The following is a 25,707-nucleotide window of genomic DNA, read 5'->3' as shown; positions in this document are numbered from 1 at the left end:
AAAGCGACAGTCTTTTGTTTGCTTCATTTATCGTTGGCGAGAGTCCAGCTGGTGTTTGAGGTCTCGAGGAGAACGGTGAAGCTTGAGCACTTCTATATAACCCTAGAGCACTTACAGTGCAGTTCTAGAACACGACGACGGTACCATCCTTGACTAAGGTGTTACGACCTTTGAATACGACGGCAAGACACTAGGACACGATAGCCTCGGCCTTTACCTTGACCCTCAGGTCAAGAACGCTCCGTAAGCACGTGCACTGGTGTCTCTTCGAATCTGCTTCTTTCTATGTCACCTGCTCTACTCTTCGTCCCTATTTAGACTCCTGTACGCCAAATGGGGAAGGAGGTAGCGGTAAGCTAGTTTTTTATAATCCCAGTCAATCAGAAGGATATCTGTGACCAGCTATACTCACCAAAGAATGTAAAAAAAAAAAAAAAAAGCCATATTCTCAAAGGATATCTATAGTCTATGCTCTCCAACAGCCCCAGGACCTGTGTCGACATGGCAGGCACTACGCACTGGTAAGGAACTTGTATTGATCCACATAATTAGTGCTAAAGGGGGTTTAGGTATGCAGAGATGATTGCTTTTGATGACAGAAGGAGAAGAGGATGTATACTTGTCTACGTTTACCTACGAATTGCTGGACCAGAGCTTACCGCTTGTTGAAAAAAATGGCTCATATATATATATATATATATATATATATATATATATATATATATATATATATATATATATATATATATATATAAGATAAATACAGAGATAAGAGATAAATTCAAGTTGTTCTTAACTCTGGCATTTCAGTTTGGGTTATTTTTAGTTGGCATTAAACTTATTCATTTCTTCTCTCTGGTAATTTGGTTTTTCTTTCATCAAGGATCGATGGACATTTACACAATCTTTATTAAAAACTTTTCCTTCCCCAATGAATGCCTTTTCCAGTGAATCTGAATAAGCCTTTTCCAGTGAATCTGAATAACATGTAGAACGCATGGTAATTACTGATACGACGGAGTTCATTTACGGCGTTCAGTATTCGCTCTGCCAAAAAGGTTTCGATATATATATATATATATATATATATATATATATATATATATATATATATATATATATATATATATATGTGTGTGTGTGTGTGTGTGTGTGTGTGTGTGTGTGTGTGATTAAGGATCGTCGTGCAAGAACCAATTCAACGGTTCCATACATTCAGAGGAATGCTGCCTTGCCCCGGCTTCTGATAACAGTTGTCAATTGTCTATATATAACCAGGTGCAGGATTCTTGAGATTTTGTTGAGAAACTTTCGTACACAGTCTGTTGTCCAGGAAAATCATTGGCATAGTCTAAGCGTAAGGGCTACTCCACACGCTTCTACCTTACCGCTTAGTTGCCCTTTTCATTTAATAATGTTATTGCTTACATTTATATGTTGGACGTTATTCCTCAACAACGCCTCTGTAACAGCCTATCTGTCCGTGTCATTAATATGGCCTCAGAGTCTCTGACGTCCACGCAACATTTTTCAAGACGGAGAGAATAGCCTGACATTTAACAATGAATGGACTCCTCTCGTGTCCGCGTCGAGTGAACTGAATAAAAGAATCGAGAAGATGGCTCGGAGAATAACTGTGACTAATGCTCTCTCATAAAATCAATGTCGAGACTCAGTCTCACACTCGCAATACTTAACATCATTTCACTTTGACTGACATAGTCGATGGATGGAAACTCGTGAGCGAGAAAAAGTAAATCAAAAGATACCTGAACAGACAGCCGATAGGGCTGAGGGTCTTGCAACGATCTACATGTAGCAGGTCAACGTCCTCCCTTCTCTCCACATACCAGGTCAGGCCAGGTAGAGGGCCAGCCAGCCACGCTCGTATGACTGATGGAGGGGATGCGAGTTTTCAGTTTCGTCGTAGTTATTCCTCCGTAAATCGCGATCTGGATCTTCTACTGCATTTAAAACTTTAAGTGTAGATGTAATCATGCTTGGATAGGTTTAGGTTAGAGTAATTTAGGCTTGGTTAAGTTATGGAAGAATATCCCGATTGCAATACATCTGTGTTAGAGGGAAAGAGTTTTATACACTCGTGATGCCCCGTCTCTTAACCTTGGGTTATGTATTATGCTTTTACACCTTACGTCTGTATGCACACATAGACACAGATCCTAGCCTGAGCCAGGTGCTCGTGTATGGGCCAGTCCCTAAGGGGACGATGAACACCTGTCACAAGAAGATACGAACCAGTGTTAACCAGTACACCACGGAGGCCCATGTATGTAAATGTAATCAATTTGTAAGATTCGGAGAGTGAGTTTACTTTTATAGACGTGTATTAAATCAAGAAAAGAATGGGAGTCATCTGTAGTTAGTAGGAAACAAGGGAATTCTTCCAATTCTCGAAAATACATAGCAGGGCAATTCCGAAGAAAAATCTGAGAGGAATCCTGAAATTCCCTGAAATAGTATGAAATCCTGAAATAATGATGGATTTCTGGAACTGTACTGGATAGAGAGGTGGCCGTAAGATTCGGGGTATGTGACATTTACCAAGGATATCGAGCGCTCCCCTACCGGGCCGGCCGCTGGAGGGGAGCCCGCCCATCTCGGGAATGTTTGTTAGCCCGTGAGTCACGCCACAATGTTGCCGTTGCTCACCGTTACGTCGACATTTTGGCTAGTGCCTTACACCACTGAGGCCTACGTTCCTACAACTGCCATGCCACCCCAGATCTTCCCCTTACTACCTTTTCTGATAATACTTGAAAAAACTCTCTCTTAGGAGAGAGTAAAGATTTTTCGTCATTCTGGCACTTTGTGATGGACAACTGTAAAGTAAGGGCGTTCCCTTGTCTCATACGAAGTACACTACTTTTGTTTTCTTTCCTGACTTAATGCATTCGTCTTCTCGTATACACAATTACTGTTTTGCCTTTTTCCGTTCTCTGCATATACTGTAGATGGATAAGAATGTGTCATCTGACCGCTCGCTCTTGGTTTTAAAGTGTCGAATCACTTATGTCCTTTTGCACAAAACCTAGCACAGATTTCTAACCCTACCTAACTTTTTGAGCGCGACAGTGCGACCTTGGAGCACGTTCATGATTCTGTGAACTTCGACCTGTCCCCCAGTGGTCAAGCTGAAGGCCAGGCCATCGTACCCACGGGACACGCCTTGCTCAGGAGGTTTATCGCTTCCGCTCCTCACCAATTTAAACTTGAGAACCAGAACGATTTCTGTTACCAGACGTTGCCATGGCCTTGAAGACAGTGACTGACAGTGACATATCTAACCCTACAGCACTTCTGGTTTTTAGTTTCAAAATTGTCTAAATATACATTTGAAAAGCATTTCAGCTATAAGACTGGGTACATGGAAACAAGCATGAAGCACACAGCGGATACCTTAGATGTAATACTGTCAACCTAACATTTTCGCTTAAATGCAGTGTGAGTAGTGACTTTAATGGTCGAGATGAATGTGGCTAACAAAAGTGTAATCAACACGACACACATGGTGAATATTGCGGTCCTTGTTTAAGCACCGTGAGTAACGGTTATGCCGACCCTCCGCGAGGCACCAGAAACACTTTATAATTGCGTACTAGGAGGGTTGGTGACGGCTGCGCTTTGAGCCAACGTTTCAGTGATAGTCATGTTCCCCTCCCTGGCCCAAGTTGCTGCCTTTCCCTTGTCTCCCACACAAGGGCTGCTGGTATTCAGAGCACAAACTTACAATCTCTCGATCTCATTTTTAAAAAACTTGACAACACGTAACTCTTACGACTTGAAACTCTAGATTTCGATGTGGTGAACGCTACTCGCTAGCCATGCCTCTTGGCAAAATCTCGTCGTAAGTACTCGTACATAAGTATGGACTTATTTTTCGGTCAGTAACTAATCGTAAGGGTGAACATCCCCTGTGATCTTTGATAGAGGGGCACACTGGTAGCCGTGGTCCACTTTGCTGCCGGCGAGTTTAACACCCCCTCCCAGTAAAGTACAAGTCGGTCGTTACATAAACCCTTGGAGACGATGTGACAAACACATGCAGTAACTACTCAACCGTGAACTACATACAATATCAGAATGAGAAAGCAAAAAAGTTACCAGACCATAATACTGTTACCATAAGTAACACCAGAACATGATACTGATACTGTTACCATAAGTAACACCAAAACATGATACTGATACTGTTACCATGGGTAACACCGAACCATGATATCAGACTGATGCTGTTACCATGGATTACAACAGACGATGATTCTGATGTTGTTACCAAGAGTGACACAAACTTAATATATTATCACTACCCGGACCGCCCAGTTCAGATAAGTATATCAGGCAGTTTGGGGTTGACACATGACCCAAGACATGTGACCCTGAGTGATAAAAGGCTGCGTCCTCTCTCAAGACCATTCCACCAGCACACACACACACACACACACACACACACACACGCCGACACAAACTCCGACACACAATTGAATTCCGTGGACGTTGAGAATGAGAGACGCCAAAATGATGAGTAAGACATGCACACAAAATCTAACCAGTAGTTGCTGTTATAACCTTTACAGTTTAACCAACACCACAGCAACAACAAACATCTGATTCGGAGCAACAGTGAAACTCAAAGGAAGGAAAGAAGAGACAATGATCTTTTATAAAACTTCATTAACGAAAGTTATACGTCACAGTGTACAAAGCTGGGGGAAAAGCTGTTTTCCTTTGATAAACATATGCCAGACAGAACACCTGACTGCCATCATCATTAGTTTCCTTCTGCCACAAAGAGATGTGGCCCCACGAATGTAAAACTTTCTCCCAGTACTGTACAAAGAGTTTGATACGTTATCAAACCCTAAAAATTCTGGGTTTACATTCACTGATACATTATGAAACCCTAAAAATTCTGGGTTGCATTTACTCAACTAACACAATCTTATGGGCCAGCCAGCTCCACGTAGTGTGTGTGCTGCTTCTAGAAAAAGCCTGTTTATGGTACATAATGTTCGACCATGTTTTAATACCCGGACGTCCTCTGAGTAAGATTTACCACCCTAGCCACAACCTACATCCCTCACCATCAAAAGAGAGGCTTATGGTGTCAGGCTACGAGAATTTAAGGATATCAAAATCAGCCTCTGATTACATGTTCTTCGCGGAAGCCAACGACTGTTTCTTCATGTCAACGATTATTTCCCAAGTCAATGACTGTGTAACAAGTTAACGACTGTTTCATCAAGCCAACGACTGACGCTTCCCCAAGTCAACAGCTGTTTCCCATGTCAACGATTGTTTCCCAAGTCAACGACTCTTCCCTAAACCAACCACTGTTTTCCCCAGGTTAACGACTGTTCCCAAGTCAACGACTGTACCTAACAACCATTGTCTGGCGTTGACCCCTCCTGCCCAACCCTCCAAATTCTTAACGATAAACACAGGTGAAAACTTTATCGGCCCTCGGTGCTTCAAGGTCGGCGGCAATCATGGCAGCACGCACCTCACCCCCAGACACTTGGCGGCAGGCAGGGGGCTGTGGCGGCTGGGGGTCTGCTGGGTTCTTAATGGTGATGGGAGGAAAGGGGACGACCACTTCTCAGACATAACCACCGCTTGTATAATTAGTAATGTTAATAAACTATACTGGGGTGCATGGTCAGGCAGACTGACAAACATAATTGCAAAGAGAGAGTGTGTGTGTGTGTGTGTGTGTGTGTGTGTGTGTGTTTTCTGTTATACGTGACAGTCTGGTCGTCTAGCACACATACCTGCCTCAAATTAAACATTAACCCCTTGTGCACGACGACACGACCCTTGTTCACGACACTTCGACTCTTAGGTATGAAGGCATGGTCTTTGATCTGACCCTTACGGGTCGTTTCAAAAGGCCAGGCCATTATGATAATCCAAGAGTCGTGTTGCTGAGCTCAAAGGTCGTACCGCCATGCTCAAGGATCATACGGTCATAATGAAGTGTCGTACGATGGTGCTGGAAGTATTGTACCGCACAGTTTTACTGAGAAGGTTAAAGCTTACAACAATATTCGTGACCCATCAACATTTTATAGTCTGTTTAAGATAAGGTTAAGACAAGCCAGTCGACCTTTCGAATTACCTCGACTTAGTTACAGCAGTTGCATTTAATATGTCAGAATTACTCACATATGTAACTTGTAACTTTATCATTTGCGAATAAGAAAATCATATATATAATCAATAATAAAAATTTTTCCAAGAATATACAAAGCATTTCTGCATAGTATTTGTAATACTAGAAATATTATTCGGCTTCCAAAATATTGGAAAAATGGTGGAACTTTTCAGCAACTAATATATCATACTGGAAATTACAACCAGTTGTCAACAGGGGATGATAATAATATCTCAGCCCTACCCACCAAGCAGACCTAGTTCTGTCACTTTGAAGAATCACATCCAGTGGATTGTGATGGCCGTGGGAAGGACGTGAGTGTGTGGGGAAAGAGGAGCTGTGTGAGGAAAATTATATCCATGTCAAGAGCTAGATTGAAAACACTCTGTCTTTCTAGTGTATCTGTGGGTGGGACATGGCTGCAAACGCGAGCCCTCCACCACACACACACTTGCTTCTGTTTACACCGTCATCAGGTAAAATGGTCGCTGCGAAACTTATGAATATCATCAGAGAATCGGGTAAAGACAGAGACTCACCATCGTAGCCTCTACAACGGTGGCGGGGACGGCTATCGGTCAAAGTAAATCCAGACGTGAAATTTGTTAATGCTGATAATCATCTTGCGCGCAACATAGTCCACGTATAATCACTAAACCGAAATCACGATATTTAGAATCTTTCATGCATCAGGTCAGTACTTTCTCCTTTCTTTTTTACCTGCAGAAAAAAGTCATATGCCAGCTTCACTGACCGATGCCTACCAACCAAGGTCTGTAGCGATTACCATTTCTCTGGTTCTTAAAATCCAATTGGTGCATAATATCCAGTTGTCCAGTCGTGGACGTGAGTCCTGAGAGAGAGAAGCCCGAACGAAGCTGTACCGAACCCTCTGACTCGTCAGCCAAAGACAAAGGGCATGGTGTTGCTTCGACCAAGTATGTACCGAGGCTTTGGAACGTTAGGCCCTCGCATCATATTTCAAAAGGTAATTGTGGTTCAGATATGGTATATGGTTCGGCTGACAGACCTTTCACGTGTTATTTTCTCGGTTAAGGCTCCAGGTCACACGGTAGTTTATCATTCGTTTGTTATAATGACCGACATGGCAGGTATGCTCCAGTCTCGGTCATTTCTGGTGAAAAAAAGTTCAAGAGAAAAATAGCAGAAATTAATCAAGGCTCCGGAAGTGTTTGTAGCCCAGACTCTAAAGAGAAAGAAAGGATGTTTGTAGAGGGAAAGACAGAGGAAGGGGGTTCCACAGCTTTGCTGTTCAAGGGATGAAGAAAGCCTCGTTATAAGCCAGCTTCTCAATTTGTATCTAGATATTCAGTGAGTGAGCCGATACGTTTGATGTCCTAAGCGTTGATAGTGAGACAAATCGTTATGTTGCTGTTCCAGTCATTCACAAAGTGATATAAGCTGTCATGTACGGTGTTCCAGACATTCTCAGAGTGAAAACAACATTGTTCAAGACCAGTAGTGCATCAGTAAGACCTGGACGGGGTTCAAGTGTTGAACATCTTGCTGGACCCTCACACCGCAGCGGGTCTACCGGTGTATTGTTTATTAGGCCATAACTCATACACCCGAACCCCAGTCTCATTCCCTCTCTTGGAATTTCCCTCATTTTTATTTCTATTTTACATTACGACACATACCTTTTCTCTCATGCGACACTATTGCACATTCTCATTCATAGCTCACACACACAAATTGCATTCACCGTCTCACACACTTTCATCATTATACGTCCAAACACACATACTGTATCATGCCACACGGATTATTTTCTCTTTCTCTCCCGGTTGTACTTGCCATCATCCATCCCCTGTTCACCAGTCACTCACCCAATAACTCACTACGCCTACGGCTCTCTACAACTGGAGCGACATGCTCTATTGCCATGTCAGACACCATGAAAATATGAAAATGCCAACCAATGTGGTTTGGTAGTCATAACGAAATTTGTTAACGGGTTGCGTGGGCAAGGGTTCAATATTATTGTGTACTTTGCTGACTGTGGCGCCCCTGGGGGAGCTAGGAAACCAGTGGTGGATCCCAGGGGGAGGCGGAACACCACCAGCAGATCCCTGGGGGAGGTGGGACACCACCAGCAGATCCCTGGGTGTCCTCCCAGCATCTGGGTCAGCTAAGGTTCGTGTAGACACTTGTCAATACATCAATATAATGTTCAATATGAAGCCACAGATGATGTGGCCATCGACTGGTGGCACCTGTGGTGCTCCTGTATTGTGCCACGATGTACGGTATGTAAGCAGTGTGATGGTGGTGTGTGGTGGAATACAGTATATGGACAGTGAGATACACAATACAAGGGTAAGTGTGGTGGTGGTGATGGAAGGTACACGGGTGACGTAACGGTGGCATGCTGGTGTACGATCCAAACCTCGTGCATGATGAAGACACGTATGCCTTGTATGGTGTATGGTGACCACTAATATGTCTGGTGTCATGCGTGTGAATTTATAGTGAACGTGTTGTGAATGGTGTCTTGGTACGTGATGTGCAGCATCTTATAGTCAGATGTATCCTGTGATTCGTGTATGGTGTGTGGATGGGTTGTATGACGTACTGTGACTAATGTATGGTGAAGCAATGATCTGGTCTATGTATGTGTGTATAGTGTTATGCTTTCGTAGTGACTTGAACTGTGTTATCCTACTGTGTCTGGTGGATGTTGTATGGCGTGGCTATGATGCACAGCGCCACCTGATGAAAGTGTAGTAAGAATGTGATGTATTATGTCTGATCTGCAGCGGCTAAGTCTATGGTAAGGATGTAGTCGTGTGAAGGTTCAAAATGTTTAGGAGTTATGGTGTGGTCATGGTGGAGATGAGGTGGAAGAAACGTGGTGGTTGGTGGAGATGAGGTGGAAGAAACGTGGTGATTGGTGGAGATGAGGTGGAAGAAACGTGGTGGTTGTAATGGGTGGAGGTGCAGGTGGTGTGGAAGACAGCGATACAACAGGTGTGTGTGTTGGTGTGTGTTGGTGTGTGTGTGTGTGTGTGTGTGTGTCGCCAGCCGGTGCTCCACCTGCATGGATCAATACACCAACAGGTCTGCCACTTCACTCTCCCTTAATTACTGCTCTCACTGTTGCCACACGTGACCACCTGCAGCATACATGACACGTCACGTGACCACCTGCAGCATACACGGTGCGTCATGGGGTCAGCATATACCTCGTGGCGTTGTGCTGACAGTCACGAACCATCAGACAGCGCTGTCCAATCTCCGTCCGTATAGGTTACGAACGTAAGGAACTGTTACTGTCCTCCATCAGATAACCTAATCATAGACCATCAGGCTTTTCCATGTACATCTTTTTTTCGACTATTTCTCTCAATAATTGATATACTTTTCGGTCAAAGTAAATCCAGACGTGAAATTTGTTAATGCTGATAATCAACTTGTGTGCAACATAGTCCACGTATAATCACTAAACCGAAATCACGATATTTAGAATCTTTCATGCATCAGGTCAGTACTTTCGCCTTTCTTTTTTACCTGCAGAAAAAAGTCACATGCCAGCTTCACTGACCGATGCCTGCCAACCAAGGCCTTTAGCGATTACCATTCCACTGGTTCCTAAAATGCAGTTGGTGCATAACAGTTGTCCAGTCGTGGACGTGAGTCCTGAGAGAGAAGCCTGAACGAAGCTGTACCGAACCCTCTGACTCGTCAGATAGACAGGGCTTGGTGCTGCTTCGACCAGGTATGTACCAAGGCTTTGGAACGTTGGCGTGGCAGCTTTTTTTTTCTGCGACTGTACATTGTCTTGTGCTGAAGTATATCACTCGTATCCAGGGGTCGTCACCGTTTATCGCTGCTGTACCGGATGACTCACGGCGGAACACGTAGGTTCTTGTGTTATGTCAACAAAATCTTTAACAGGCACGACAGACCCTCACAGACAGAGAGGCTCCTCCCCAGCTCGCTCTACCATACTTCATACACTCAAGCTCTGAGTTGGCATAACCAATGATAAATGGCTGACTGAAGTTAACTGACATGTAAACTTGTCAGCCTGACTTTGATGATAAAAAAATGCTTGAGTAGTTCATCCACGGTGACTGACCCCCTCCTAAGCCCAGCATCGATCACTGGCGGAACAGAGAACATGCAAAAAAATGGAGGGAGGTCGAGTCATCTAGTGTACAGAGGTGCACAGGTTCGTTTGATGTTGACCGATGCTGACACAGGTTATTACGCTGCCACAAATTCAGCTTCATATATCACAGAAGAGTCTGTAGCTACACACACACACACACACACACACACATATACATATGCAATCCTTTAGACATGAACGTCAAGAAACAGGCAGACGGACAACGACCCCCACTGACCTTGCATAGTTAATGATCCCTCAGGTAAGACAAGCAAGAGGTCACGACCTGAGAGACCAGTTAAGTGGAAGGACAAGGGTGGGAGTGAGGCAGAGGTGAGGAAGGTTGGGGGGGGGGATGGTGTTCTCTTCCTACACGCTACCTGCCATGGCCTCTCATTACCTCCACCTTCAGGCTATTATGACAAAGAGGCAAATGAGGTATGCTTATTGTGGCCGGGGCTAGGCCACTTCCCTCGCTGGGGAGAGCTCTGAACATTTTTTTTTTTTGGTTACCGTTTCGTTATTACCGTGGCAATGATGATACCTCTTATGCAGTTGATCCGAAGACCGGGGAAAGCCACCGCGATATGAACAGGAAAGTTAGCGTGTTATCTGTGATGACGAATGGATAAAAAAGTAGCAAGGAAAATGGAAAGCAAGAGCCAGGAATTCATTCTTCTGCACTGGTCTCCACAACGTCTTCTTTGCGAGACGTTGAAGAATATGTTGTCGAAATTCGATAAGAAGAATGAATACATGGCTCTTACTCTCGGTTTTCTTTGCTACCTTTTACCCAAAGATAAAGTGGTTTGGTAAGAGACAAACCCATGAAGCTCGGCTTGGACCACAAGAGGGACGAAAAGGAGTCGGGAAGTTAAGCCTCTTTGTTCTCATTCCGGCGAGGATTAACCTTCTTTATGCTCGCTGTGGCCACTTAAACCCCGTCTGTAGGCAAGAATTAAGTCTAATCTTACAGCTTGAAGGTTAAACTACGTTCTTATGATAATGAGTTTGTCTAACCATTTTCATACTTTGTCTTGAGGTCGCACTTATGATCACAGTGTTACTCAACTCGTTAGCTTCTTGGGGAAGAGGGGGCGACCCGTACTAATGGTGGCCCGACTTTTAAGGGTCAAGGCAAAGGTCACATCATCATAATACTCAAGGGCCATATCGTCGTGGTCATAGAGTTCCCACGTCGACAGGACTGGAGGTCAGTGTAAACAAAACCTTGTGTGATTATCAGAATGAGACATCTGAAGTATTTTGGACATCATAAGCTACAGGAAGCGTGCCTTATTCTGTTATGAGCCATATATCCAGGCAAACAGCAGGGCAGTAACTAATCCATGTTATTAAACTCCTTACTTTTTTTTCTGTGTCCCACACATTTCGGATCATTAATAAGCGCATTTAATTTACATGATACACTTCGCTTATCATTCTAAGGGGTTAAATCATATCAAAAATGCGAAGGTCAGGCCTTATGTAAGGTGAAGAATGTTTAAGACAATAATCTTTGCATTCTTTTGACATTAAAGCCTTTAATTTATTAGTTTGGTATAAAACGTATCTTTTTTTTATATGCAGTATGCACTATGGAAAACTCCCTCGAACGTGTAATAGAAGTTGTTGCATACATCATCCTGGTGAAAATACAAAGACAAGAACACAGGTGTTCGTGCGCAAGTCTGTTCTCTCGATCAGTTACTTCGATATATCCTGACAGTTCATATCACTAATGCACAGTGTTTTATTTACCCGCCAGAGCCTCGTATATAGATGGAATGCGTTTACGAATAACAGATTTATCTCGAAACGTTCCACCAAACTGTACGATTCCGAGCAACAGGGGAGCTTCACTTAGCCCAAGAATTTAAAAATACAGTGGCGGTTATGACGGTTATGGCGGTTTCCCAGTAAGTCGTCCAGAATAGTGTTGGTGACGTGCAGCGCAGCACGCACGGCCTCACGGCAGACGTGTATGTTCTCAAGTTCACAGGACTGCAGTCTAAGTTGAGGGCTTAAACATTTGTGCAGTTTGAACTCTGACAACCTGATTTTTTTTTTCTTTTAACTGCGTCTGCAAAATAGTTTCTCATTTCCTCTCTCTATGTGTGTGTGTGTGTGTGTGTGTGTGTGTGTGTGTAACTACCTGTTTGGACTGCACACTGCACACTCGTGAGGGCCCCATCTCTTAATTTTTTTTATCATACAAATTTTCAAACTTGTGTATGCCGTCCATATTCACAATTTCTGCATTCGATTCGTTCCATTCATCCACCTATCTTACACTACAGAAGTACTTCTTTATATCTTATCTGACACATTTTTGCTAAATTTCGTGTCATGGCCCCACGTTGTTCTACCCTTACATCTTTCGAAGAACTGTTCACTGATGACATCAAACTGCTAAGTGGAAGGTTCCAGTCACGGTAAAATAAAGTCCTCATCAAGGCTAAGCCTTAGAAGAACATTAAAAAGACACGAAAGTGATATTAAGAAAGGTGAGAAAATTATCCATTTTAGAGGAAGTTAGAACCTGACCCTTAACAACATTCAGATTGTAGCTGTTGTGGGAGAGATGAGAGGGTGAAGTTGCAAAACACAGCAATGGAAGGATAGAGACAGACATCAAAACGGCCCACCACCCTTGAGTTGCCAACGGCTACATAATAATCATGTGACCGCAGTGGCTTGCACAGAATATTACGTTCTCAGGATCGTGGCGGGGGTAAACCAGCAGCCAGTTCTCAGGAAAATACATCGTAGAAACATGTGTAAAAGAGTGGGTGAACCAGCAGTGAGGTGTAAGGCAAAGGGATCGAGTTTTTTTTAAGTTGACTAGTAAAGTATATAAGCCGGAATGTTGTGGATTCGCCTACGTCGTGTAAGTATGTAGAGCGAAAACCACAGCAGATGTTAAAGAAGTACTCTATACAAGAACGAATCAGCCTACTGTATATTGGAAATAGCCGTTGAGAAAAGAATTTGCGGTATTCAAAACGGGACTCTCGGTTTCTTTACAGGCAGATTTAACCAAGTGTAATGTGGGGTTACCAAAACAGAAGGGATAATTTTAGGACACCAAACTTGTTTATTATGGTGAGTGTTGGAATTACAAAACCAAGGACGGAGAGGTAAAAGTTGTAGTGAGAAATGGGAAGATATTGTGTTATATAAACATTAAACATAAGTAGGTTGCGTTTGCCCAACTGGAAAACCCTGTCCAAATCTAACTTTACAAACAAAATTGTAATAGGATGAGACGTAGAATGAACAACAAATGTGGCTGATTTGAAAGAAGAAATCTATGTATATAAAAAATAGGTTGGCACGATTCAAAGACTGGATTAGAATCTTTAAATCTTTAATGAAATTAACTGGATATCATATCAGGGAGAATATCTCATAGACAATTAAGGCAACTTGTAATCAACGACCATTCTCTTCGCCTATAATATTCACCCACTAGATATTACCTGATACACCAGGGCTTCGGCTCCTCTTGGTATGCAGGAACTTCATGGATGACCCACGGAAGTCGGCAAACTGTGTAAAGAGTATTACAGTCTACTTCAGAGACCTTGTTTCAACCCCTTAAGGATCAGGTCAAAGGTCTTGCGTCACACCAAGGAGTTGTACGGTAGAGCGGAATGTTCCTATTGTCATGCTTAAGTGACTGAGTTTCCCGGTCTATCTGTTGCTGGAAATACCATTTGCTTTAGAAACTTAAAGCTGAAAACATCCCCGAAAGTCCCAGTGAAATCTGAACTCGTACATACATCCCTAAAAGCCGATACTAAGCAAAGTCTTATGTAACTTTTTACACGCGTAGAAAAAAGTAATATCAGTAATATCGCACTGTCCTGAAAACACGTACAAATAATTGCGTATTTATCATTGTGAATCATTTGTAATTAACGCATAAATAGTAATAACTGGCAGTGCCTGTAACAAACGCTATCTTCATTACGATAAACAAGAACTTATTTTGTACGCCCTACTGAGTCCTCAGTTAGGCAAACACACACTACACACATGCTCGTTCCGTACATGACCCAGGCTGCCTGAATCCTTCACTCGCTCACCCACTTCGCTTCCAGGATAGGCCAGGGTAACACGAGAGCCCTTGCAAGGCAGACATGGACCTGGTGATTCTAATATCAACAGCGACAAACTCTGTTTACGTAGTGATCACAAGCTCGAGAGATATGCATTGCATTAAACTCGTTTAGTGTACTTCTACGTACGATATTTTCAGTTAATTACGTATAATTAAAATGATTACATACTTAACTCATCATGTGCACTTATACGCATGATATATTTAACCCATTTAGTGTATATGTAACTATATCAACGGTGTCCCAGGGTAGAGAGAGGCTTATGGTTTTGTTGTCTTTAACCTCCACTTGAGACAAGTGACAATTAAGCTTCCAATCTGTCTGGGCTTTCCGTGCGAAGGACCAGCTGGGGGACACAGAAGGAAGAGAGCCAGGCAGGTGGTTCTTGGGCAGGTGGCGTGCCACGTGCCACCACAGGTCAATACCACCTGGACTAGTAGCCAGCTCCCCTTAAGGAGGTGCTCGATACAGATCCAGAAAGGTCACCCAACTCACCCCTTACATTACTACTTCACTTTCTGTACAGTGATCCATCACTGTTCTCCACGTACATCTGTGTCTTCTGGGAACATTCCTCTACCTTCCAATGGGTAGGTCCCTGGCCCCACTGTCACCCTCCTACTGCACGCTCTATACTTGTTTCTTGTTTCACCCATGTATAACAAAGGCAAATAAAGTCTTTTAGATTTAATCACATACACATACATGCACAACTACATGAGTGTATGTGTTTGTCTGTCAGTCCTTGGGTGCATGCGCAACCTCCAGCCTGTGAAACTATCTTTATAGTATCATTAGTTACTCACGTTCGTATATCTTTATGTGGTCTTTAATACATCCATTACGTACGTATTATTATGCCAATGTCAGGAACAATATATATAATCCCTTCCAAGAACTTGGCCAAAACCTAACTATTCATACGTTTCAACACTGACTATAATCCCCACAACGCCTTTCTTAACACATACCAATATACACAATCACTGCGGAAGAAGACAAAACAACACGGTTATACGAATCATCATTGATAGGACAGTGACCCCAGCTCGAAGGTGGAGTTTAGTACTACCTAGACCCTAGTTATAAATTCACAGGCGCACAGCTCCACTTCATGTTGACATGCTACAAAACTTATACATTTTAGTCACTTTCCCAACACGCGGGTGGTGGAACGGACATGTTGCCGTCGTCTGTGCAGACTTTATATGTACAGTGTGCCCAGTGTTTCGTCTTTGAATGACAGAGACTGTAAATGTCATTATCTTGAATTAACTCTTTTTAACTGTTTGACTCCTGACCCGATCAAATCCTCTAGAATAACCAAATCAATAAGATGAAGAGAGAGAGAGAGAGAGAGAGAGAGAGAGAGAGAGAGAGAGAGAGAGAGAGAGAGAGAGAGAGAGAGAGAATCTGAGCGAACTAAGTTGATAACCTAGTCTGAAGTTAATTGGCTCAGAAAGAATAATGAAGGAATGGCGATGTGTTGTTGATTGTTGGAAAAGAAAAATAGAAAGAAGAATCATGGCAAAAACACTACAGCTTCCCTATAGAGGGCGATACAATAAAAGGAATTAGTAGGTTACCCTGATACTGGCCATCAGCACTGGGGTAGTGTTATCTTCCCCTTCCCTGATACTGGCCATTTGCACCAGGACGGTTATCTTCCATGGTACTGTCTGTCAGCACAGGTATTGGATTATCCTCCCGATGCTGACTCTCAGGACCGGGGTAGTGTTATCCACCCCGTATTATTAGTCATTAGAGGGATGATGGAGAGGAATAGCTCGGGTAATGGCCCAGACATTCCGCGATCGATCGGAGCGAAGATGAAACTCCACTGACGACAGGTGAATGACGGGTGACGGATGAAGTTGGGTGGTGACGGATGAGGCAGGGTGATGATGGGTGAGGCTGTGGTGACGGGTGATGACGGGTGAAGCTGGCTAGTGACGGCTGGGGTTGAGTAGTGACGGATGAAGCTGGGTGGGAATGGGTAAGGCAGAGTTGTAAATGAGGACCACAGCCTGCCACCACCAAAGGGCTAGCAAGCACTTAGAAACCCACCACAGGGTTCTCAAGCACTCTGTATATCCACCTAAGAGCGAGTAAGCACACAAGGCATTCATCAGAGGGCTAACAAGCGCTCAGACATCAATCTGAGGGACACTACGCACTCAAACGTCCATCATAGGAACAGCAAGCATTCAAGACACCTATCAGAAGGTTAGCAAGCACTCAGACATCCACGACATACCCAGTCAGCCATTACTCAAAATGTGTTGTCTCACAGAAGCCACAGCACTTCACCAGAAGAAACAAAAACTAGCAACAGAAGTCTGACTCATAGAAAGAAACGGTCAAGCACAGACAAATGCGGACGCTAATGGACAAAGAAACATTACGGTAAGAGACGGACGGTCAGGTTCTTTCTTAACCTTCGCTCGTTTAACAGTATCGTCAGTGAGATATGTACCCTTGACACGCGATATGTCATATAATCTTAACATCAACATTCCACACGCATTAATTGCTACGTTTCCCCTTTTCCATACGACCCTTTGAATAAAGAAAGAGTGGCCAAGGTTTCGACCACACCTCTACCAATATCAGTTTCATCAGCCTAAACATCGTACTTTTAATTCTCTAAAGTTTATCGTCTGCATACTTCATTTTACACTCGGGGCTGAAACTAGTTTCAAGAGGCACCCACATCAATACGCATGAGACCAAAGCTAATGAAGTCGTGCTGTGACCACTGGATAACGTTGCTGCACAGATCAATACCTTAAACTGTTCCTCATAAATTTGAATTATAATAGTTTCCACAAGGCCCAAACTGTCACCGTATAAATAGTTTATATTTAACCGTTATATCATCGTCTTCACCTAAACTGAGAATTGTCCAAATTCCTCAACGCGACCTATGAAGTCGTCGCTGTAAGGTCAGGTTGATACATTTCGTATAGGGACACAAGCGTGGTGCTCTTCCCTCTCCTGAGGTACTCAGCAGACCACAGCCCAGTCAGGGGCATGTCTTGCACAGTTTTGTCTACGAAAACCTTAGCCAGGGCTCGATTTCAGTACTGATATCGGAAGCCAGCCATGTAGACCAAGTCAAGTCACGACGTCAATCAAAATATCTTGCATATATCGTGTTTACAGCTTTAATGCCGTAAGCATCATTATCTAAACATTTCGTTACTAAGTACCTAATCATAACCCCCTTCCCGTAATAGGTTAGACACTATAAAAACGTAATATATATATCCAAACCAAATAAAAGAATCTAGGATCTGTGAGATAAACGCGTCAACATTCTAAATAAAGCACGATCATAAATCATTATAAATAATGCAAGAAGATCATTATCACGACTAACATTGTGAGATACAATATATATATATATATATATATATATATATATATATATATATATATATATATATATATAGCCCAGACTGTACAGACCAACCCCTTAGCAGGCCAGTTGAGTGCAATGAGTACAGAAAACCAGCTAGCATATAACCGAGTAAATGCTAGTAGCACTAGACATAAATTCCCCATACCTTTCCTACTTTGGTAATTCTTTAGATTCGTACAAGCATTGAAGCTGTGGGATGTTATTTACATTGAGTTACAAAGTTAGTTTACTGTACCGAGAGTACAACACCTACCTTCACATAACATTTTTTCATTATCCTCGGACAATGGTGGGGAGGATGGTCCGGGAAAACGTAGGAATGTATGAATAGCTGACTCGCGTCTACAACTCAACATATTACATGGAAACCCTACGTAACTCTCCCCTACATGCTGAGAACGATCTTCAGTGGTGATAGTTTTCCGTGTTGTTTCTTCTTGTCTTCAGCTAGCCCTCGCTGGGTATCGCCATTATATAGTTAAGGGCATTTAACAAAAACTGACATTAAAAGCCAAAAACGTACCTAAAGCGTTCAAATTCTTTTGTACATTTTTTTGATAATGTGAATATGGATTCGTATACTTGAAGCGTCTTTGACGAACTTAATTTTTCTTGCCTGCATTCCATGTAAATCAAGCGTTCTTGGATGTAACTGTGTAATATTGTTTTATATTTTCAAGAGTTTTCAAGAGGAAAAGTACCTATCGTTTTACTTTTCCTTAATGTGATGCACTTTACGCTCTCTGTCCAGTATTACTTACAATGAGCTTAATAAAGGTACAAAAAAAATCATCGTTATGAGAAAACGGAATTTAGTGTACTGCAGTCTTTCTATGGTTGCGTTGGGTTGGTCTTGTCTTTCCTTTCACTGGATTCCATGTTTCTACCCCATAATTCCGTTAACTTCAACGCCCTGCCCTTTCTGGGGCAACTCATCCTTAGTGACTACACCAAAGTGTTTTAACGTGAACCTCGCTCATCTCATACACTTCAGTTAAGTTTAAGTGAATGCACTGATGTACATCATTTTTACTGTCACCAAAGTAATATATTTTCTTTTTTGATAATACTGTTGCAAGACACAAGCTTACATTCAAAGCAAACCAAAATATTCCAGTAGTTTGGGGAATCAGCTAAAGAAGGATTAGAAATCGGATTGGTGTCAATAATACCTTACTGAAGAGAGTTAAAGGTTCTAACCTTGGAGCCGATTTGATTGCCGCATTGGCCAGCCTGAATGTGGACGATCTCCCTCATGCCGGCCCTCTGTCGCCGCCTGCTTCCGCCCTTTTCGTCCAGCGACTTAACACGACGACTTCTCTTCGTTGATGCTATGAAGTACTAAAGCTACTCACGAGAGGGTCTAACTCCTTGGTTCCGATACCGAACGTTAAATTCGAGTGACCAAAGTGAACATCATGTACATTCAAAGGGTTTATCTACTTTTTATTTATAGTTTCTTGGAAACTCGGCAACTCCAACATCCCATCACATAAATGTCATGTCGATTCTGCTCATAACCTTATCATAGCCGCGTTCACAGAACGGCGCCAGGGGGGAAAATTAATAAAAATTAGACAAATGATGATACTGGGGACTTCGCCGTCGTATGAACGCCATGAAAATACTCATATACTTCCATTAGATCATAATTATATTGATCATCATCTCACAAAATGAAGAAACCAAATAAATGTTCATGCCGCTCAGGCAGAAGTTACAAGTCCTGGAGATGACAAGACAAGCAGTCAGGTACAGGTGCTGACCTTGCCATCCACCTCGACTGGCACTGGGCCTCGCCGCCGCCGGAGCGCTTATGACTGACTGTCACATGAGCAGTATGAGCTAACGAACTCAGGAGGGATGTTGGGAGGAAAGGCAACCCTCTTCACGGTGGTGGATCGACGCTAAGTGGTGAGGCGGGGTAAGAATGTGCGGCTCACGCGCATCCTTACCGGCAAACACCGCGCAGCTCAGTTGCCAATTTCCATTATAGCCTACCTATAATTCTTCGGTAAGATATTATAATTTAGTACTGCAGTAACATAACGCAATATGTTTTCTTTCAGATTCGAATGCTCCATGAAACTAAAGAATAAAAATAACGATAGTTGTCACGTATATCCGGGTTTGTGCTTAGCCCTCTCCAGGAACACGTGGCGGACCAATATATTAATAATGAGTTGAATATCACGGAACCGTCTAGTCTGAGAAAGTAGAAAATTATGAGTTCTCTCACGTCCTGTATCCAACGCTTTAGAATAAACATCACCAGTGAGCTCGCTGAGCAGTAACAGGGACGATACTGCACCCAGTTATCGGCTCTACTAACCGACGGCACAAAGGGCAATTAACCGTTATGCAAGAGTACTCGGTGACCCATTTCATCATGAAACACTAGACCGTATATATCAGTACTCCCGATGACTAATATTTCCCGTTCCTTATGATCTTTTCTCAATGATTCCTCATGATCCTAACTCATTTCTCTTGATCCCTTTACCTTTTCCTCGAACATCGACACCAAAAGTGTCATGCCATTGAATTGTAAACATTTACTTTCGCCAGACTCTGTATAGTGTCTTATTGTATTACTCTTGGGAGATGATGCTGCAGGATGCTGCAGCATAATACGAAAGCTGTGGATTTTGTGTAAGCTTACCTGCCCTTATTAGCTGCACGTTGTGTACCAGCATAGATTTTTGAGATTTCAGAGTTGATCCTCAAGAGAAAAGGGATCCCTTATAGTGCGGTGATTGGTGGCGATGCTACAATTCAACGTCTAAAAACTAGTCTGTCTACCTTCTATGACCTTTCAGTGCATTTATATAACACTATGTGAATTTAAACTGTTTTTGGTGACATTAGTTACTATAGTCGACTGATTGTTACCACAGTGTGGTACACCTCAGGTAAGATAAACCTTACGTGTGTACAGAAAAGTATTGCAATAAGTCACGCTTCAGTGAAATATCTGGGAACTTGCCAGTTGCTCATTTAATTACGATAGATTCTCACAAATGTAACGCGAGTTTTGAGAATTTCGTCAAAACGCTGATAAAATTAGCATATTACTGTACTTTTGATTTTAATCTGTATAGCTTCAATATCTGAGACCGTATTGATAATAGGTCTACAGTCACCCGCCTTGCAACACTATCTCTACAGCTTGAGTCAGCTCGTCTTTCCCGAGTACCGACCGCTCGCTTGTGGAATAATTTATCGCGATGACTTCCCAGCCTCGTAGAAATGCACTAAGCTGAAGTTCTGCTTAAACACTGACCTAAATACCACCACAACTACACGAAAGTTTCTTTACCGATTATCTCAGATAATGAGACAATGGGGAAGGTCTGAAACTAGCTTCACTATACTGTAGCCGCGTTCCTCATGCCGATGAAATAATCCATATCAGACCCTTATAGAACGAGTGAGTTGGCGGTCCCCTCGCCCTGCCCCACCCAGCCACCTCGTTACCTGCACCAACCAACTTCGAAAAATTATATTCGTAATATAGTTTTTTTTTCGAATTCCCTATTCTTTCGAAATCTGGTGAAATAATACCAAGAACAATTTATTCGAATTTTAAAAACACGAGGTATGTATTTAAGAAATATGGTAACCTTGGATGTATTGGTAAACACGGATCCATCTTAGATCGCCGTCAGGATTGCTGGTTCTATTTCTCATTAAATCTTTTGGTACTGGGCTAGTCAGCATATTCTTCCAGCATGAACCATATATCTATTATGCTCTTTCTCTCTCCTTATCTTCTTTGTCCCTCCCTTTTTCTCTTTCTAAATTACTAGATACAAATATGGAAGAATGCCCCTAGTACCGGGTATTCTGGGATGAGTACAGTCTCCTTTGTCTCTGCTGCCAGTGAGAAGGAAGGCTTGGGCAATAGCTGTACCGACCCCTACCAAGACCCTTTCCCCTTTAGTAAGACATATTACCAATTCATTCCGACAACAATCGCCGTTTTTTTTTTTTTTTTTTTACAACCTTTCTAATGGTGAACATCCTCTGGCTTGTATCTCATCTAATATAGTACTTCTCATGGCTTCTCTCCCAACATTGGATTTGGTTTTCGCCAATAGTCTTACGCAATACACGTAAACGATTTCACCTTTAGATTGTTCATTTGACCACACTTTTGTTAATAGATCTCTTTTACTGAACGCGCCTTCTCCCCCGAACGCCCTTTCTAGACTCTTACAATAGCACTTTTAAAAGAAATAAGATTCATCTGTTTTCCGTACAAAGATTACTGCATTATCTCGGGCGATGCTTCAGTCTCTGCTGAGCGGAGAACTGAGTGTTCATAATTTTTCGTCTAATGTCACCTTGGATGACTAACACTCCCTCGTCCCCTAACACACCTCACACTAGTCCTATGCCTCCTCGTACAATTTCATTGCAATCCAGAATGTACTTTCTCCGGACACGAGCGGCATTTAAACCAGATGGCATTCCTGCTGGTGTTTTTGAAGCAGTGTGCGGATGACCTCGTACGCATGCTTGCTCGTTTGTTTCTTCCCATTAAAATCGAAATTTTTCCCTCTTGGATACATGTATTGGTAGATGTGTGTGACTGTTCACACCCTTGCAGCTGTTATGAGTCTTGACGGAAACCGCCATTCTTTGGGACTCGATCAATAAGATATGCTTCTTTTTTTTTCAACACTGGTTTTCCTAGTTCCTTAAAGGCTCAGATTCTCCTATCCTTTACTAAAGGGCCTGACTTTCATTATTCTTTGTGACCGGACCATTCGATAGAGAGAAAAAAAAATGCGGTACCCCTAACCAGAGCTACCTTTGTGTGTGTGAGTAGGGGTAAAGGGGGCTGTGTGCGCGCGAGCTTACGAGGTTGTCTGAATACATTCAAAAAAAGTTTTGACATCGACCGTTGATACAGCATATAATTTCGTGTATAATTCTGCATTTGAATTGTTTGAAACTAACCTTAATATTACTACAAGTTGGAACATAACTTGAAGCGTGTCTGGAGTGTGCAGTGGTAACTAAAGGGTCTGTGTAACAAGTGGTAGTTCGTGCTTAAAACCCTTGCAGCATGACGGTACGACCCTTCAGCATAACGGTACGACCTCGGCACATACGCCTGAACAATTACTTAAACTAAATTCTAAAACATCATCACGTTAACCAGTGATCCATTTCAGCATTGTTATACTTTGTACATAAAAAGTTAAAGTTCTATTGAGGAGACTCTTGGTAATCCACACAAGCAATATTTCTTTCAGTGAAAAATAAACATTTTTTTTTCACGTTTCAACAAACAATAATTGATTAAATATTTGACCATGAGAACTTTGCATTTAGAGAGAGAACGAGATCAGTCTTAGTAAGACTTAAAATTTGGTCCCTACTGCCTCCTCGTTTTTTTCTTTTTTCTTAAATGTCATAGCATCCGTATAAAGTCTTCGTCAAGGCCAGATCTTAAATGAATACAAAAGTGGATAAAGAGGTCTGAACCCCAGTTTCCCTCCACTTCAGGGTGTGATTGAGGAATACATCACAAAGTCTAAGGTGAATCAACCATATTACGTTCAGAATTTCCTGCTGGATAAAGAAGACGAAGCATCTGCCACAGGGGTGGTGCATGCAACGCGTCGAGTGTAATGCCTCCATGGCATGCAAGCTGAATTTCCCAACAGTTAAATGCGGGACTTGAAAATCGCGTCTCTCTCAGCAACTTATGTTTTATATTTCAATTCCAACAGAGATGGTAAGGCGGCCTAGTTCCTTTATTCATTCATATATATCCAATGATAACTGTGGGAAGGTATGCAGAAATATGGTAAATATAGAATGATAAAATATAAGCAGATCCACAGAAGACATTTCACAGGTGATGAGCTTAATGGTGGTGCATTCAGAGGAACGACTGAAGAAAGTATAATGTAACGACACGCTTTAAGCACACACTCCTTACGTTCAAAAATACAGGTGATCATTCGGTTTATATACGGCGGTGGGAGTCCTAAACACGACGGTATATTTCTTAGGCTTTCAACCTGATCTTCGAGGATTAAGAGACCTCGTCATTACAGAAAGGTAACAGCCAAACTTACAACTTTATCTTTTCTATAAAGGGCTTTCTAGTCAACAAAAGCCATCGGTTTTCAAGCATCGAGCTCCATTTCTTCATCTGCAGATGGTGTGAAGGTGTTCTTTCATTATACGTCATCTTTTGGTTCGGTAATATTATGGACAGCCAGACTCGATGGCAAGATTTGTCTTTATTTATATTGTGGTCATGGTAAGAGCTTATGTCAAAAAAAAAGTTTTCGCCTGCCCTGTCATGGATCACACTGAAAATATGTGGTGCTTCATTGTACTTTTAGCATTGCACTGGTAAGGCTCTATATAAAACCGAATGAACGTGGAAATAAAGGGTATCTTCATGAGTTTGTGAACTGACACGAGCGGCGACTTGGCAACTGCAGGGGGAACGGTGTCGTCTATGTGTGGAAGCGTTAGTTGTTCGTGTAGCTGGTGCAAGGTAGGTAACCGGTGGAGGATTCGTCCAACTGATTGGGTGACTGATTACGGCTTGTAGTGTCAACGTAATGTAAAGACATTAGCAGCGATGTTACCGTCAAATGGTCAGTGGTAAGCTAATACCTGTACGAAGCGTTGGTATACAGTTCTCTTAACTCTCAAAATTTTAGAATTTGGTGGTGTCGATTGTTGACTTGGACCAGTTTATATGATTTTTGGAAGGTTCTTGATAGCTTACTGTATGGGCAGTTTAGTTATACACCATGTTATGCCTGTGTAATATTTCTAATGATTCATTTTAACAAACACACCCAAACTGGACTCACGACAACTCTGCGTCTGTTCACATTCTAAGATATGGAAATTTGACGGTCAGTAATGAGTAACTTTGGTAATGTCATGCGATACTTTTCGTTGCTATCGTTATAAAGAAATCCAATACCTAGGTACGATTTTTTTTTAAAAACAGCACAAAAAAATGCCTCAAAATTTGGAAGGATTGTTTCCAAAACAGTTCCCTGGCTTCCATGTTTTTCGTAAAGCTGGAAATTTTCCTCAGATTAAGCCGTGTATCCCACATATTTACTAAGAATACTCTTTACATTAGATCAACAGAACTGGTATTACACATTTACTATTGTTGAACAGTTCGAAAGATATCCAGAGGTAAGTTTAACCATGACAAAATGATACTTCAGGTGAAGTACTTTAAAATCTGAGTAGTTTCCTGTTAAAATCCGCTGTAGCAGCAAGGCAATTTAATGAAGCTCTATCATTACAAATACTATACGCAGTTGTGAGCTTTACGAATACTGACAGTTGTTGAGATCAGGAATAATCCCTCTATTTCTCTCTGCAGGGAGACAGGATAAGAATTTTCATACCACATCGACTGAATTAAACCCAGAACCATCGTCACAGAAGACCCCAAAATTGAATCCACCAGAAACCACACTGGAAGAGTTGAAAACACCTTTGTGTGTCCAGGAAGATGTTCCTGTTTGTGTCAGTGTTGGTGTTGAGCGTGCAGGTTGGGACGCCCCAGATCGCTACAAGAGGTATGTGTATGCAACCTTGCTCGTGACTGCAGACTTAACTCTTCAAAATTCATTAAGGGACGGCCGTATGCATGTTATTGTGTCAGGGAGAAGGGTGTTTAATAGAATTAGACAATGAGTTGACGAAATTTGATTTAACCACGGTGCACACGTAACTCAAGATAATTGTTTTAAGATTAGGGTTCAGTGTTACAGAATAGTTTAATATTCAAACTGGTATGATCGTTCAGCACGAACGGTACTACCCTTGGTACGATAGCTTGGCC

The 25,707-nt window shown here is 42.3% G+C and overlaps 2 protein-coding genes across 9 annotated transcripts in view; one reads left to right on the top strand and one right to left on the bottom strand.

The window, feature by feature from the left end:
- Nucleotides 1–19,984, bottom strand: part of LOC139755868 (tubulin beta-4B chain-like) — a 38,226-nt gene extending 18,242 nt beyond the window's left edge. Inside the window, exons 1-2 of one of the 5 annotated variants that reach the window (XM_071674522.1) lie at nucleotides 19,625–19,984; nucleotides 19,059–19,189 (exon numbers count right to left, since the gene is read on the bottom strand). In XM_071674522.1, the coding sequence (XP_071530623.1) occupies nucleotides 19,059–19,115 (57 nt within the window). In that variant the 5' untranslated portion in view covers nucleotides 19,116–19,189; nucleotides 19,625–19,984. Of the gene's footprint in view, nucleotides 1–19,058 lie in introns of all 5 variants that reach the window. The other 4 variants (XM_071674520.1, XM_071674521.1, XM_071674519.1 and 1 more) reach the window with 4 other exon arrangements.
- The window catches only part of LOC139755867 (uncharacterized), a 45,518-nt gene that overhangs the window by 12,195 nt on the left and 7,616 nt on the right, over nucleotides 1–25,707 (top strand). For 2 of the 4 annotated variants that reach the window (XM_071674517.1, XM_071674514.1), the window contains exon 3: nucleotides 25,243–25,441. In XM_071674517.1, coding sequence (XP_071530618.1) covers nucleotides 25,375–25,441 — 67 coding nt within the window. In that variant the 5' untranslated portion in view covers nucleotides 25,243–25,374. Of the gene's footprint in view, nucleotides 1–24,373; nucleotides 24,495–25,242; nucleotides 25,442–25,707 lie in introns of those variants that run through there. The other 2 variants (XM_071674515.1, XM_071674516.1) reach the window with 2 other exon arrangements.

Source organism: Panulirus ornatus, chromosome 20 (genome assembly GCF_036320965.1).
Source record: "Panulirus ornatus isolate Po-2019 chromosome 20, ASM3632096v1, whole genome shotgun sequence".
NCBI classification, from domain to species: Eukaryota; Metazoa; Arthropoda; class Malacostraca; order Decapoda; family Palinuridae; genus Panulirus; species Panulirus ornatus.
This window is presented reverse-complemented; position numbering and strand designations above follow the sequence as displayed.